This window comes from Perognathus longimembris, chromosome 23, assembly GCF_023159225.1.
Source record: "Perognathus longimembris pacificus isolate PPM17 chromosome 23, ASM2315922v1, whole genome shotgun sequence".
Taxonomy (NCBI): domain Eukaryota; kingdom Metazoa; phylum Chordata; class Mammalia; order Rodentia; family Heteromyidae; genus Perognathus; species Perognathus longimembris.
The window spans coordinates 19,557,689-19,572,666 of NC_063183.1; the positions used below are offsets into that span (position 1 = coordinate 19,557,689).

A 14,978-nucleotide genomic window follows, 5' to 3' on the forward strand; every position below is an offset into this window, starting at 1 on the left:
CTATCTTCTCTCATGTAAGCAAAGTGAATCCTTTCAAATATCATCTGTAGTATTTGTAATAGGAACTTTTGCCATCAAATATAGGAAACAATGATTATCAAATACATTACTGGGGATGTGGCTCAAGCGGTAGGGCACCTGTCTGGCAAGTGTAAGGTTCTGAGTTCAAACACCAGTACTACTACCACCAAAAAAACAAAAGCTAGGGCTGGGGATATGGCCTAGTGGCAAGAGCGCTTGCCTCGTATACTTGAAGCCCTGGGTTCGATTCCCCAGCACCACATATATAGAAAACGGCCAGAAGTGGTGCTGTGACTCAAGTGGCAGAGTGCTAGCCTTGAGCAAAAAGAAGCCAGGGACAGTGCTCAGGCCCTGAGTCCAAGGCCCAGGACTGGCAAAAAACAAAAAAAAAGCTATATCATTATTTTATGTACTATTCAGAAAGAAAAAAGCCTAGCAAGGACAGCTTAAAAGAAGCCCAATCATACCTTCATAAAGCTGAGATACTCTCAGAAGAGAAACAAGAACATAGAATCATCATGCAGAAAGGGAGAGCCAAGAATCTTGTCCTCATGCAGATTTGCATTTTGAGTTTGCGCAATCAGTGTGCTACTGAGAAACATGAAGAAGGGACTGTCATGCCTCCCATTTAGAGGCTGGGTGGCCCCCCACAGCTGGCTGAAGCAGGCCAGGACCTGCTTCACTCAACACTATAGCAATGATATGACACTGTTGGTTCTTGACACCTCCTGGCTTCTGAGATCTGAAAATGTGCATCTTGGAACCAAAGAAAGATGAAAAAGTCCTGTTCCCTGTGCCCCACCTGAGGAAACTGGTACAGATGACCTCGACAGTCTCTCGGAAGTCTTATCTGCTCTGTCATGAGACATCATATACTTGCTTGGTATCAGATATTGCAAATAAAGCCAGGCACCAGTGGCTTATGCTAGTAATCCTAGTTGTTCTGGAGGCTGAGATCCGATGATTGTGGTTCAAAGCCAGCCTGGACAGGAAAGTCCATGAGACTCCTATCTCCACTTAACCACCCAAAAAGCCAGAAAGGGAGCTATGGCTCAAGTGGCAGAGCAACAGCCTTGAGCAAAAAAAGCTCAGGGAGAGACCCTGAGTTCAAGTCCAAGGACCTGCATGTACACATGTGTGTGTGTATGCATACACACACACACACACACACACACACACACAAATATTGCAGATATCAAAGGTCCCTTTGGCTATGACAGACCCTGGCCTTCAAAGCCAGGTTTCTTAAGGAGAGGAAGGCCGCAAATGGAACAGTGCAGGGTAATCTTTCTTGTGAAAGTCAAAATAAATGCAATAAAAGTTAAATGGCAACGATGATTTGAATTAGGAAAAAGAGATCGTTATCTTGGATCTGTAGAATCGAGGGGCTGTGGAGTGACCCTCCAGCGTGAATTACCCTCATTTTCTAGCTGTTTCGAGAGAGACCAAGGCTTGGCTGGAGTAGCCAGTGGCTCAGCCCCCTGAGCTGGGCTCCCAGCCCTAAGTCCTCCCTGCGTTCATGGTGGGTCGCTTGTGCACTGTATCTCCTTCAGATGCTTTCTAAATAGACCCTTTTACTACAAAGAGCACTGAAAGGTAACTCAAGAGGGAATGGAGCGAATGCCTCTGACCCTTGCAGAGAGCTCAGAGAAAACTGTGGCCTTCTCCTGTCCTCTGCCCATCAAAACTCCATTCTCCTTTAGCATCCTACCCTAATGGCGAGAGGAGTCCAAGCAGGCCTGCTTCCTTGGTTCCCCCATGCTCAGGGCTGCCTGTTGAGGCTAGGGCTGCCGTGGGCAGTGAAGGTGTGGGCAGGGGAGATGGGGGGAGGAGCTTTGGGCAAGGGTAGGGAGCAGTTGGTGGCATTCTGTGGTCAGAGCCTTCTGCCACCATGAGAGATGTTTTCAGTTCACCACAGCGTGACTGAAAGGTTAGTTGCCAGGCGGAATTCAAGGCCTAATCCTGGGCCAATGGGAAGGCAGGGGATGTATATGCAGATTTTCAAGGAATCTGGAAGTGGGCCCTTAGAAGCAGAGCCTCACAGCTGGGACTGTTGGGTTGTGAATGATTTTGCAAATGCTGGAAGCTGGCAATGGAGGGGAATGGAACCGCATAATCATGGTAGCAGTGAGCCCCATCCCCAATTGATGACAGTGATGATGGTGGCTTCCTTCTCCCCCTCACTGATTCCACAGCACAGTCAGTATTTGAGGTGGCCCAACTGTCACACACACACACACACACACACACACACACACACACACACACACACACACACACACACACACGCACACACACACCCCACTGCGGACCTTCTGTAAATGTCTGGAACGGAATGCTTTTCTCCTTTGTGAAATTCTTGACCCGTGGAGAAGATTCTGTGCCTTGGAGAGGAAACCCAGCGGCGGGCCTGTCCAAGTAGCCCAGAAGGCCAGTGAACAAACGCGAATTGTGTGCTGAGCCTGGGGTGGGTAAGGGGGAGTAGCAGATAAGGACAAGAAAACCCCTGAATAAAAGACTGGGTTGGGTATCTGAGACAGATGGGGTCCCAAATAATTTGAGTGGTGGAATACCTAATATGTAAATTAATTTTTTTAAAAAAAGGAAAGATGACTTCTGATTAGGGCCAGGCAAGAGGCAGCAGGGAGCTGAGGCAATTCCCTCTTTTTTTTTTTTTTTTCTTTGTCTAAGACCAGGACTGGAATGCATTATCTGATGCTTTCATTGGCTGGTGCTCTACCACCTGCACTGTGCCTCCAACCCCTCCTGACGCCATCTTGATGTGCCCACTCCATCACCAACAACCCCCACCCCCACCCCAGATGTATCTTTGTGAAGGAAGTACTGAAAAGGATGTTGTGGGATGGCAATGAGCCCAGGTTGGGTCAGGAAGTCTATACTGTTGTGTAGAGTATGAAGAGAGAAGGATTATGGAAATTAAAAAGGATGGATGTTTGCATGTGGGTGCTGTCCCTTAGCTTTCTTGCTTGGGGCTGGTGCTCTACCACTTGAGCCACAGCTTGATTCACAGATTTTGGGGTGTTTAATTAGAGATAAGAACCTAACAGGTTGTTTCTCTGCCCAGGCTGGGTTTCGAACTGTGATCCTCAAGTCTCAGCCTCCAGAGTAGATAGTTCACAGGCTTGGCCCATTGGCACCTGGCCTTTAAGAAAGTTATTGTTTTTAACTTGGTTATGGGAAGCAATGTTCAAAATTTGCATCAAAGCATAGAGAATGACATAGTGACTACAGTCTCACGTGTATAACCCCTGGCTATCTTTAAACTCATGGATTCTCTGATCTCTGCTTTCCTAGTTGCTGGGATTACAGGAATGTCTCACCACCCTATCCACTTATCTCAATCCTGACAAAATTAGCAGTGATTGCCATCCTGCTTTCCCCCACGTCATCTGAACAATCTTTCCAGACTCACGTCCCCACATCTCCCAAGGATGCCCTGTCATATGTCCCGGGGTTTGTTTACATCAGGGCCCAAGCACAGTTCACACCTGGCACTTCGTGGTTGTCTTTCAAGTCCCTTGAAACCACACAGGAAGGAGAGTTTTGGAAGCTGTTCCTCAGAGACAAGAAATGGTTCAGAAAAGTGAAGGTCACATCCATATATTCATGCTGGGATCTAACAGGAAAGGAGAGCCAGGCACAGAAAAGAGACCTTTCTACCCAGAAAAGAGACCCTTCTACCTTGTCCCATTTTCTCCTGCATTAACAGGGCAGCCCTCCGGCCCTTGGCCTTTCTGAAGCTTCTCACCTGTTAGTAGGAGGCACAGGCTCAGGAGCCCACAGGTTCCCATGCCTCTTCCTAGAAAAACAGGTACTGAGGGCAGCAGAGCGAGGCCCAGCCGGCAAAGGGAGCCATGGAGATACCATCAGCAAGGTGGAGAGCTGAGGGAAGAGAGAGGGGGCAATGCAGAGAGTGACAGCCCCAGACAGAAAGCAAAGTGGGTGTTCCTGGCTTTCTGAGGAGTCATGGTGCTGCCAGAACAGATGGAGGCCTGAAAAGCTGCAATCTGTCTGCAGTTTCTACAGGAAGTCTGGTATTTAGAGGGGGAAAAAAAAAAACTCTTCTGGAAAGCCAGGGATCTTTTCTCAGGCCCTTGTGGGGGCTGTTACTTCCTCTCCTTGCTCTGAGGATATTGATGCTGACCTAGTTCATGCACTGGACTGTGTCAGATGCATTTACATGGTCACAAACATAACATGACTCCAGTCACCACTTTCTGTCTTCTTGCCTCTCTTCCCAACATTTTCCCAAGAATTATCTAAGCTCCCTGGTATCATGGATGGACCACAAGACTGGAGACAGCCTCCCCTGTGCATACAGGAGGTGTATGGGGGGGTTGTCAGGCCTAGCTCCTTCTCCCCTCTCCCGCCTCAGGTTCATCAAGAGATTGTGCCACGTTTCCTTTGAGAACAGATTTCCCTGCAGAATTGCCACCGGACTTTGCAGGCTGAGATGAGGGTTTCCCTTTGGTGAGCCTCTTAGCATCCAAGGAGGCCTTTGATCAGGAAAGGCCCGGCTGACAGATTCCGTGCTGGGGTGGCCTCCTCCTTGGGTCTTAGGCTGCTGTATGCAGCATATAGACAAGGCCTTGGGAGTAATTGTGTCACTTTGAGTTCTGGAAGCAGCCCCATCTGACATTTCTGCTGGTCCTGGGGTCTCTTGGAGCTCATTAGGAGTATATGGAGAGTCTTGGGGAACCACAGGAGCAGAAAATCCTCCCTTCCAGGAGGGCCCTAGATTTAGGGCTGGGCTTGCAGGTGCTGTATGTAGCAGAGTGATAGATAGTTAGGGAAGGGGCCAGGAGAGACAGATATAGTCCCATGATTCTCTTTCCCCGCTCTTCCTTATCTGCCACTTTCTCCTCCTCCGTGCCTTCTTGTCCCTTGGCCCACACCTCTGTGTTTCCAGTTTGTGGAGAGTGAACATCCCATGGCCTTCTCTTGTCTCAAGTACTTGAAGGTTGCCTGCACTTTGCCCCTGCTCTCTCACCCACCTAGAACTCTCCTGTTGACTTCTGGGGCAGGGCTGTATGGGGTGAGAGTGTCCTAACACACTTTCATGGGATGTAGTGGCTGGGCTGATCAACCAGCCTGAGCCTCTCCTTGGTGAGATGGAACACATCCTAGGTCTTGAGGTTGTCTTCCAGTTTGTCTCTTCAGTAGCTCAGGAAGCTGCTAGTTCAACCATGCAACTGGTTCTCCAGCACCCAGTGTTATTAGTTCAAGAGGAGGGGAGAGGAGGAGCCTGGGGCATTAACAGAGACATGAAGAAAGTCCCGGTGTTCTCAAGTTGCTGCCTTGCAGTGGGAGGCCTCAGCTGCCAAGATGGCAGAGACAGGTGCCCCAGGCAACAAAAGAGCATGGAGGTGCCAAAATGGCAGAGACAGGTGCCCCAGGTAACAAAGGAGCATGGAGGTGCCATGGGTATGTTGGGGGTGTGCCATGGGTATGTTGGGGGTATGCCAATCCTCTACTTGGTTGTATGTGTGTGTGTGTGTGTGTGTGTGTGTGCGAGCGCGCGCGTGCATGCTGGTCCTAGGGCTTGAACTCAGGTTCTGGGCACTTCCTGTCCCTGAGATTTTTTTTTTTTTAACCTCAAGGCTGGTGCTCTACCACTTGAGCTACAGCTCACTTTGTCTTTTTGGGGGCTATTTGGAGATAAGAATCTCACAGACTTTTCTTCCCTGGGCTGGCTTTGAACTGTGATCCTCAGATTTTAGCCTCCTGAGTAGCTAGAATGACAGGCCTGAGCCACTGGCACCTGGCTTTCCACTTGTTTTTATAAATAATTTTTCTTGGGTTATATTCCATGTCAGGGATAGAGACATTTCTTAGGAGTCGTCTTGAAGGAGGAGGTCACACTTGAATTGGGCTTTGCAACACGGAGGCCTGCCAGGGGGAGATGGGACAGTCCTGGAATCGATCTCGTGTGGATGCCGGGTCCAGAGTGGGTGGAGCCAGCAGTGCACTCTGGCCTCCTGTGGTGCCATGATGGTACCACGATGAAGACCAACTGGAGTGGAGCGAAGCTCCCTGCACAGCTAGGAGATGGGGCCAGTGACGGGGAAGCAAGGGGCCGCCTCCCTGGGCTCTCAGGGATGCTGAGCCGTGGCTCTGCCATGGGAGCAGAGGAAAACCCAGCCACATAGGGCCCGGAGGATCCTTCTGGGCCTTCTGGGCCTTTTCTTGATATTGAGGGGTCCTTTGAAAATGAATGGGAGCTGGGCATGGTGTGTCATACTTGTAAGCCTAGCTCCTGAGGAGGCTGAGGCCTGAGGAGCACAGTTCAAAGCCAGCTGGGACGGGAAAGTCCATGAGACTCTTATCTCTAACAAACCAGTAAAAAGCCAGAACTGGGGGTGTGTGGCTCAGGTGGTAGATCTCCCGCCTTGAGTGGAAAAGTCAAACAAGCATGAAAGGCTCTGAGTTCAAGCCCAAGTACCAACACCAAAAAAAAAAAAAAAAAAAGAAAAGAAAAGAAAGAAAGGAAAAAGATGGAAGCTAGTGACCGGAAGAAATGCATGTCTGTACACACATGCTCCAATCCTCAGTCTCCAGAAACTTAAACCTACTTCCTATCTCTATAGGTTTACCTATGCTGGGTATTTTATATAAATGGATTCACATAATATGGGCCTTTTTTGTCTGGCTTCTTCCACTTAATGTTTTCAAGGCAACTCCACATATATCAACATGATACTTGCTTTCACTGTATGATGTAACACAGGGTTCTGGGTCCTTCATCGCCTGCACTTAGATCGTTTCCACTTTTTAGTCATAGGGACAATGCTGTTTGTGACCATTCATGTAACAAGTTCACACAGGAAAACTCACAAAGCATTTTAGGAGGCCCATAGAACTCCCCAAATCCTATCTCAAGGATAGCCTTGCTTTACAAAAAGAGGACATTGAAGAGGAAACAGAGAAGACAGGAAGGGTAACCACTTAGTTACAATTAAGATTATCCTCATTTGTTTAACACTTAGTAACTCTGTGGCAATGAGGTTACTACCCGCCCGCCCCCCCCCCCCCCCCATATTACAAACAGGAAATCTGAGGCTCAGAGAAGCCATGCCAGGCCTCTTGAAGACCACCAGGCCATGAAAGGCTACTACATGTATAGTAGTAGATATATATATCTTTCTCTATCTGACCCCCATCAAGGACCCTATTTCCTTCTATTTATTTTTTTTTTATTTTTTATTTTTTTGGCCAGTCCTGGGCCTTGGACTCAGGGCCTGAGCACTGTCCCTGGCTTCTTCCTGCTCAAGGCTAGCACTCTGCCACTTGAGCCACAGCGCCGCTTCTGGCTGTTTTCTGTATATGTGGTGCTGGGGAATCGAACCTAGGGCCTCGTGTATCTGAGGCAGGCGCTCTTGCCACTAGGCTATATCCCCAGCCCTCCTTCTATTTATTTTGTAAAGGAACATTACCAACCAGCAGCAAGGCATCCACTCTGCTGAGCTGAGCCAGGACTCAGCCTAGTATACTGGGCTGGGTCATGCTATCCCATGACCTTCTTCTCAAGGTGATGCTAATTGATGCCTCTGCCTTCAGGAGAGGCGGGGCCTCCAGCCTGGCCAGTGGTAAATAAAAGCTCAGGGCATCTCCAATGGCAGCTGAGCCATCTGTACCGGTGCCCTCACTGTGACTTCCTCTGCGTGACCTTCCTCTGCCCGCGGGGAGGGGCCCAGGCCCGGAGCAAGCTGGGGTCCTGCAGGGCGGTGGGTTGGCTGCCATCTGAAGTCCAGTGGATGACACTGCCATTCTGTGCTTTCTCAGCCAGTGGATACGCAGCAAGCCATGGTGCGCCGGGAGTCTGTGGTCAACCTGGAGAATTTTAAGAAGCAGTATGTCCGCAGGCGGTGGAAGGTGGGTCAGAGTCTGGGCAAGGTCAGGGTGGGGATGGTAATGGGTGCTGACTGGGTTCTTCCAGTTGGTGGCTAGGGGCTCTGGGCCTTCTCACCTGTGGATCCTTTGCTCCTCCCTCTCAGCTCTCCTTCAGCATCGTCTCCTTGTGCAACCATCTGACGCGTTCTCTGATGAAGAAGGTGCACCTGAGGCCAGCTGAGGACCTGGTGAGTGAATGCAGAGCCTCCCTACCTCCCTCCTTTGTTTTTTTCTCCTCAAAATATGTGTGTGTATTTAAGGGTCCTCTTGCTGGTGCTGGGGTGGGTGGGGGCACCACAATGGGACAACAGGAGCTTTTGAGGGATCTGGAATCTTCTGAAGACTTGCAGCCCTCCAGGGTCTGTGGGGGCTCTGGGGAATGAACACCACAGACCGTCCTAATTTTTTTTTTCTAATACTAGGACTGGAGCTCAGGGTCTCAGCTTTCATTCTGGTGGCTTTCTTGCTCACAGCTTTCTCTCTACCACTTGGGCATTGAAAGTACTCTAGCTTTTTGCTGGTTCATTGGAGCTCGCATCTCCCCCAAGTTTTCTGCCTGGACTGGCTCCAAACCTTGATCATCCAGATCTCAAGCCTCTTGAGTAGCTAGATTAGAGGTGTAAACCACCGGCACCTTACCCAAAATTTATCTCTGATCGTCCATAAATTTGCTTTTAGAATGGGCGCTCTAGCTCCCCTTTGCAACTTTTCTACAACAAGAATGTTTAAAAAAAATACCTTACACTGTGATAGTTTAATGTGCATTTAAAATGAGTCTTATAATGTCAGACTACCAGAATTCAGATCTGCTACCTACCAGCTGTGTGACCTTAAGGGAAGCGTTTAACATCCCTGTACCAAAATGTCACCATTTGCTAAACAGAGCTAATAATAGTTCCTGTCTCATAGGTGGTCATGGATGAAGTGATCACCTGTCCCTATAACCTTCCATGTAACCGCTCAATGTGTCAGTAATTGTTGTTTAAAATCCTCCTGTAGATGAATGGTGGGTGCCTGTAATCCCAGAAGCTGAGAGGTTGGAGCAGGAGGCCAGCCTGATAACAAGACTGTGTGTCAAAAACAATAAATATCCAGGCACTGTGACTCATGCCTATAATCCTAGCTACTCAGGAGGCAAAGATATGAGGATCATGGTTCATTCAAAGTCAGCCCAGGAAGAAAAATCAGGGAGACTCTTATCTCCAATTAGCTAGCAAAATAATAATAATAATAAGCCAGAGTGGAGATATGGCTCAAGTGGTAGAATGCCACCCTTGAGTAGAAAAAGTCAAGTGAGAGCTTGAGATCCTGAATTCAAGCCCCAGTATGGCCACCAAAAAAAAAAAAAAAATGCACACACCCTTGTGCTCCCCATTCTGAGCACATGTCCTTGAGTCCTTTTTCTTCAGCTCTTGTTTATTTCCTGCTCCTGCCAGGACCTGTGGAGCTTTGGCTGAGCTGAGTCCCTTTTCTGGCTGTTATTCTCATCTTTTCTAAAGAAGACTAGACTTCTCTCCCTCTGAGAATCCTTTTGCACCACAGGCAGACTTTACTCAGCTTACTTTTTATTGTTCTGCTCTGACTCATGCTAAAAAAGTTGCTATTCAGCAGAGCTTGAGTTATTTTTATTGTTATGGCCAAAAGCTGGGTCCAGGATGTATTTGGCTTATGTTGGTCTTGACCTTGGATTTCCAGCTGACCCAGGCTCACCTGTTGTGTGCATGACAGACTGCCAGCAGGCCTGCCTTCCAGCCTGAGCCTCTAGTTCCAGTGCTTTGACCAGATGCAATCTGGGGAGCAGGGTAATGGAGAGCAGTTAAGAAGAACATTCATTTCTTTCCTAACTCTGACCCTATGCAAACATCTAGAGATCAACCTCTTGCTACGTGCTGGTGGCTCGTGCCTGTCATCCAAGCTACTCAGGAGGCTGGGATCTGAGGATTATGGTTCAAAGCCAGCCTGGGCAGGGATGTCTGTGAACCTCTTATCTCCAGTGAACCACAAAAAGGCAGGAAGTGGAACTGTGGCCCAAGTGGTAGAACATGAGCCTTGAGTACAAAAGCTCAAGGACAATGACCAGCCCCTGAGTTCAAACTCTAGTATGTATACACACCACACACACACACACACACACACACACACACACACACACACACACACACACAGATAGCCTTCTTTCTACTGGCTCAATACCATTAACTCAGTGGCTCACCCTATAAATGGAAAAGGATTAGATCTCAAAGGACCTAAGTTTCACAGATTCCCAAAAGGATTGTCCTTAACTGTTAGACCGTGATCCTTCTAATATCTATCTACCTTCCACATAGGTGAGATTACAGGCCTGAGCCACCATACCCAGCACCAAACTACTGATTCTTTTTAATGACACATTTAACCCTGCATTTGTTCTTCTTTTACTAATTTTAATGATTAGGTTAAGTTAGTGGTGACCTGAGAGTAGAAAGACATTATGACCTCTCTTGGTAGCTACGATGGCTCAGATTTAACCCTGTGAGACCTGACAGATTATATTTAGACTTTATTCCTCATGCATATGAAAACAGAGCTCATAAGTCATTTCCTTGGAAAAAGTGGTGCAGCTCTAGCAGGCTGCTGACAGTATAGTACAAGCAAGGCCACGCAGAGTATGTGCTTTAGTGGCTGACGGAGCTCAAAGAGGAACCTGTGGCTATCCAGTGTCTTCCCTATAGGCTGAGCTCAGGAGAGACAGGGTCCCACAGCCTTCTAATCTGAGTGGTCATGACTACGTGGCAGCTACAAACAGTACCAGATGTGATTTTCATTATTATCATCTGGCCTTTCCCCATGCCCTTGAATGCTGGCTCCCGGACTCCAGCCTCTGGGCAGTTGATTTGGCCTCATTTCAAGCTCCCCTCCTGCCTTTGGTCTCTGCATGGAGCAATAGACTTTGCTTCTACATCATCTTCCTGGCTTAGATACCCTCTGGCTCATGTTGTCCAGTAGAGCCCCATTCCTGGCATCCTTTGACAACCTGCCCTTGGGGCCTCTTTTATTCCTCCTTCCTCCCCAGAGAAATTGTGAGAGTGATTCGGAGGAGGACATCGCCAGGAGGAAAGCCCTCCACCCTCGGAGGAGGAGCAGTACATCCTAAGTGGCCCAGCTTGCAGTGGCTACCGGGGAGGCCCAGGCCCAGTGGGGCTCCCTTCTGTCCAAGCTCATGGACGCTGTGCATCACCAGCACCCAGGAGTTCTGCATTCCTGAGAGAGAGAGAGAGAGAGAGAGAGAGAGAGAGATTGGCCTGCAGGGTTCAAGGGTTCAGAAGACCTTGTGGGAAGCCTAGAGACCTTCCAGTATTTCTGAATCTCTCAATTCACCATGAAGCTGGCTTTGGTCTATCCGCCAACCTCAGGACCTGGGGGAAGGGCGTGGACTCGTAAGGGACATCATCTTCATTAGGGGGTGAAGGTCACCCTCAGGAAGCTTGGCTTATCCGATGAGGCCGTTCAGAAGCAGCCTGGTCAACAATCAACATCCAGAAGACAGAAGTCGCCCCCATGGGAGCAGGAGGACTGGCTGAAGAGAATCTTGGAGTATAAGGGACCAATCCTGTGTCCTCCCAGAAAGCCAAATGAAATCTAGACATCCACATCAGACCTTCTAATGAAGTCCAGTGCGATCCCACCGTGCTCTGGTTTTTCTCATTTTTATTAAACTTCTTGTTTATTTAATGTTTGGTAGCTGCTTCTTCTTCGTCTTTTTTTTTTTTTTGGTCGGTTGCTGGGCTTGAACTCTGGGCCTAGGCTCTGTCCCTGAGCTCTTCAGCTCAAGGCTAGTGCTCTACCACTTTGAGCCATAGCGCCACTTCTGGTTTTCTGGTTGTTCATTGGAGATAAGAGTTTCATGGACTTGCCTGCCCGGGCTGACTTGGAACTGTGATCCTCAGATCTCAGCCTCCTGAGGAGCTACGATTACAGGTGTGAGCTTCTTTTTGGTTTTATTTTTTATTTTAGTGCTGGTCCTGGGGCTTGAACTCAGAGCCTGGATGCTGTTCTTGAGCGTTTGTGCTTGTGTTCTACCACTTGAGCCACAGCTCCAATTCTGACTCTTTTCTTTTTTTTTTTTTTTTTTTTTTTTTGGTAGTTAATTGGAGATAAGAATCTCCATAGGCTTTCCTGCTCTGGCTGGCTTTGAACAGTGGACCCTCAGATCTTAGCCTCCTGAGTAGCTAGGATTATAGACCTGATCTGCCAGCGCCTGGGTTTTTTCTCACCTTCTTACCCAAGTCCTATAAAGCATGTTTGGCTCTCTGGTGATTGGTAGTACCTGCTGCCTTTCCCACAATCCCTTGGGAAGCACAAAGGCCAGGCTGAGGGCCTACATGGGGACTTTGAGGATGCACATCCTTTGCCTATGCCTTTGAGAGCCAGAAGCTAGGCAGCCATGCCACTCCCAGACACGGCTCCAGTCCTTATCTCTCTACTAGCAGAGGGCAGCTGGTATCTAGGTGTGAGTGTGGGTGTGGCTAGCCCAGGGTGTTTTGTTGGCTCTGAAGAAGGATATAATGGCAACCTGACACAGGGAGGCTAAGAAAGGCCACAGTATGCTTTGAGGCCAAATGGAGCTTTGCCAGGATTGAAAGCCATGCCTGGCTAAAAGACAGCTCTTTGAAGAGGTATGATGGGTTCCTGCCCCAGAGCATTAGCCAGTGTGCTTGCAAGATGCTACGTTAATATTTCATAAATGCACACATAAATATTGTAGCATGCACTGTGTTTTAATGTCAATCTCACCAGCCTTCCTGACTCCAGGCCTTAGATTGCAATTCACTTTTTCCACTTGCATATTGATTTGCAAAAACCTTGTTTTCGAAGCAAATGAAGGCCGTTCCATAATCTTTCCTATGAAAGATGTCAAGCCCGGATTCTGTGGGCGATCAAAGCAAGTACATGTGGATAGTTCATGTGAGGACTGGCATGTTGAAAGGAACTGTATCTGCCATAAGCTTGAAGAACTCCCTTTCCATGTTGTCCCCACCGTGGTGTCATTCTAAGATTGTTCTGTTCACTTTTTCTCTACCCACAAAGGATATCTTCCTTGGTGGTCTTTTGAGAGCATCTTATTCTAAACAAACCAGCTTTGTGGATTGTTATGATTGAAGGGCTGTGGACAATGGTGATATTAAAAAAAAAAAAACACAGAGCTAGACAGCAGTAATCATGCCTGTAATCCAAGCTACTCAGGAGGCTGAGATCTGAGATCCTCAGATCTCAGCTGAGTAGTTCGAGCCTCAGATCAGAGGCTGAGTGGTTCGAAGCCAGCCTAGACACACAAATCCAAGATACTTATCTCCCGGTAACCAGTAAAAAGCCAGAAGTCAGTTGGGCATTAGTGGTTCATGCTTGTAATCCTAGCTACTCAGGAGGCTGAGATCTGAGGATCTAGGTTCAAAGCCAGACCAGACAGGAAAATCCATGAGACTGTTATCTCCAATTAATCACCAAAAAAGCTGGAAGTGGAGCTGTGGTACAGTACCATCCTGGAGCAATAAAAGCTAAAGGACAGTATTCAAGTCCTGAGTTCAAGCCCCATCAATGGTGCGGGCACACACACACACACACACACACACACACACACACGTAGAAACAGTTGGCCATCTTCCATTCCTGGTGTCTCTTACTGACTTGCCTTCTCTTGCCACTAATTCTCATTTCTCTCCCCTTCCATCCATTGTCTATTTATAATATATAGCTAAGAATATATTTTAGTAATTTCTTGGCTTATTGAATGAAATTCATGCTCCTAGTTCTTAGACTCAGCCAGTGTTGCCTCCACCCCCTGAATTAAAGGAAAAGCAGAGACATGAAAGCGAAAGAGGTTGGGTTGATTTGTAAAGGCCTACTTTGCAATCGGACATTCTTCATACATTTCATGTCGTCCTCTTCAAAACCTCAGAAGGGAAATGAGAGCCCCATTTATGTCGATGATAAAGCTGCCATTCAGAGTAGTTAAGCAATTTGCCTGCAATCACCCAGCTGGAGAACTTGGAGTCTGGATTCCAGCCCAGTTTTGTCTACCCCACATTTACATTCTTGTCAGCTTTTTCCTGGAAAAGTACAGTGATAGATGGAGAAAGAATCCTGGAGAACCACGTACAGTATGATATTTTTCATTTTAAAAAGCCTCAAACCGATACCATATGTTTAGAAAGACAAGCAAATGTGATCATGTATTTTAGAAGCAAGAAAGAACTCACCCCAGATTAGGGAGGGAAGGGAGCTTACATCAGGCAGCTGAGCTGGAGAGGGGGAGCAGGGTGGGCACTGGGTCTATTGCCTGTGTTTTGGCCACCTCTGAATTCATGGTAGGCTTCTGAGAGTTTGGCTTATTAATGTGCTTCCTAATTTCCATGTTATCTGTCCATGCACTTGCATGTACCAAGTATCACATTAAAATAATACAGGAATGCCAGTAGCTTACACCTGTAATCCTAGCTACTCAGGAGGCTGAGATCTGAGGATCATGGTTTGAAGCCAGCCCAGGCAGGAAAGTCTATAAGACTCTTACCTCCCACTAACCACTTGAAAACCTGTGGCTCAAAGTGGTAGAGTGCTAGCCCTGAGTGAAAAAAGCTCAAGGACAGCCAAAACCCCATGACCAAAAAATATATATATACATATACACAATCATACATATATTCATGTATATATGCATATATACATGTATATGTATATATAGAGAGAATAATGCACACACATATAAAAGTCCAGGCTATCATGTGCAAAAAAAGTGAGACTATATTCTAAAAATTAAATATATGTATATACATGTATATATGCATATATATACAAATATACACATATATAATATTTAATATATCTAATAACATTTAATATAATCTAATAATATAGAATAGTTTATAATATATTACATATGTGTGTATATGTACACATGTATTTTTGTATATATAGATACACATATATATTTGTTGGTCATGGGGCTTGAACTCTGGATATGGGCACTGTTTCTGAGCTATTCAGCTCAAAGCCAGCCACTCTACCACTTG

The 14,978-nt window shown here is 47.3% G+C and overlaps 1 protein-coding gene across 1 annotated transcript in view; it reads left to right on the forward strand.

The window, feature by feature from the left end:
* Positions 1–11,202, forward strand: part of Dapk2 (death associated protein kinase 2) — a 93,893-nt gene extending 82,691 nt beyond the window's left edge. Inside the window, exons 9-11 of the mRNA XM_048332840.1 lie at positions 7,825–7,914; positions 8,037–8,120; positions 10,985–11,202. Coding sequence (XP_048188797.1) covers positions 7,825–7,914; positions 8,037–8,120; positions 10,985–11,065 — 255 coding nt within the window. The 3' untranslated portion in view covers positions 11,066–11,202. The remainder of the gene's footprint in view (positions 1–7,824; positions 7,915–8,036; positions 8,121–10,984) is intronic.
* The last annotated feature ends 3,776 nt before the right edge of the window (positions 11,203–14,978 follow it).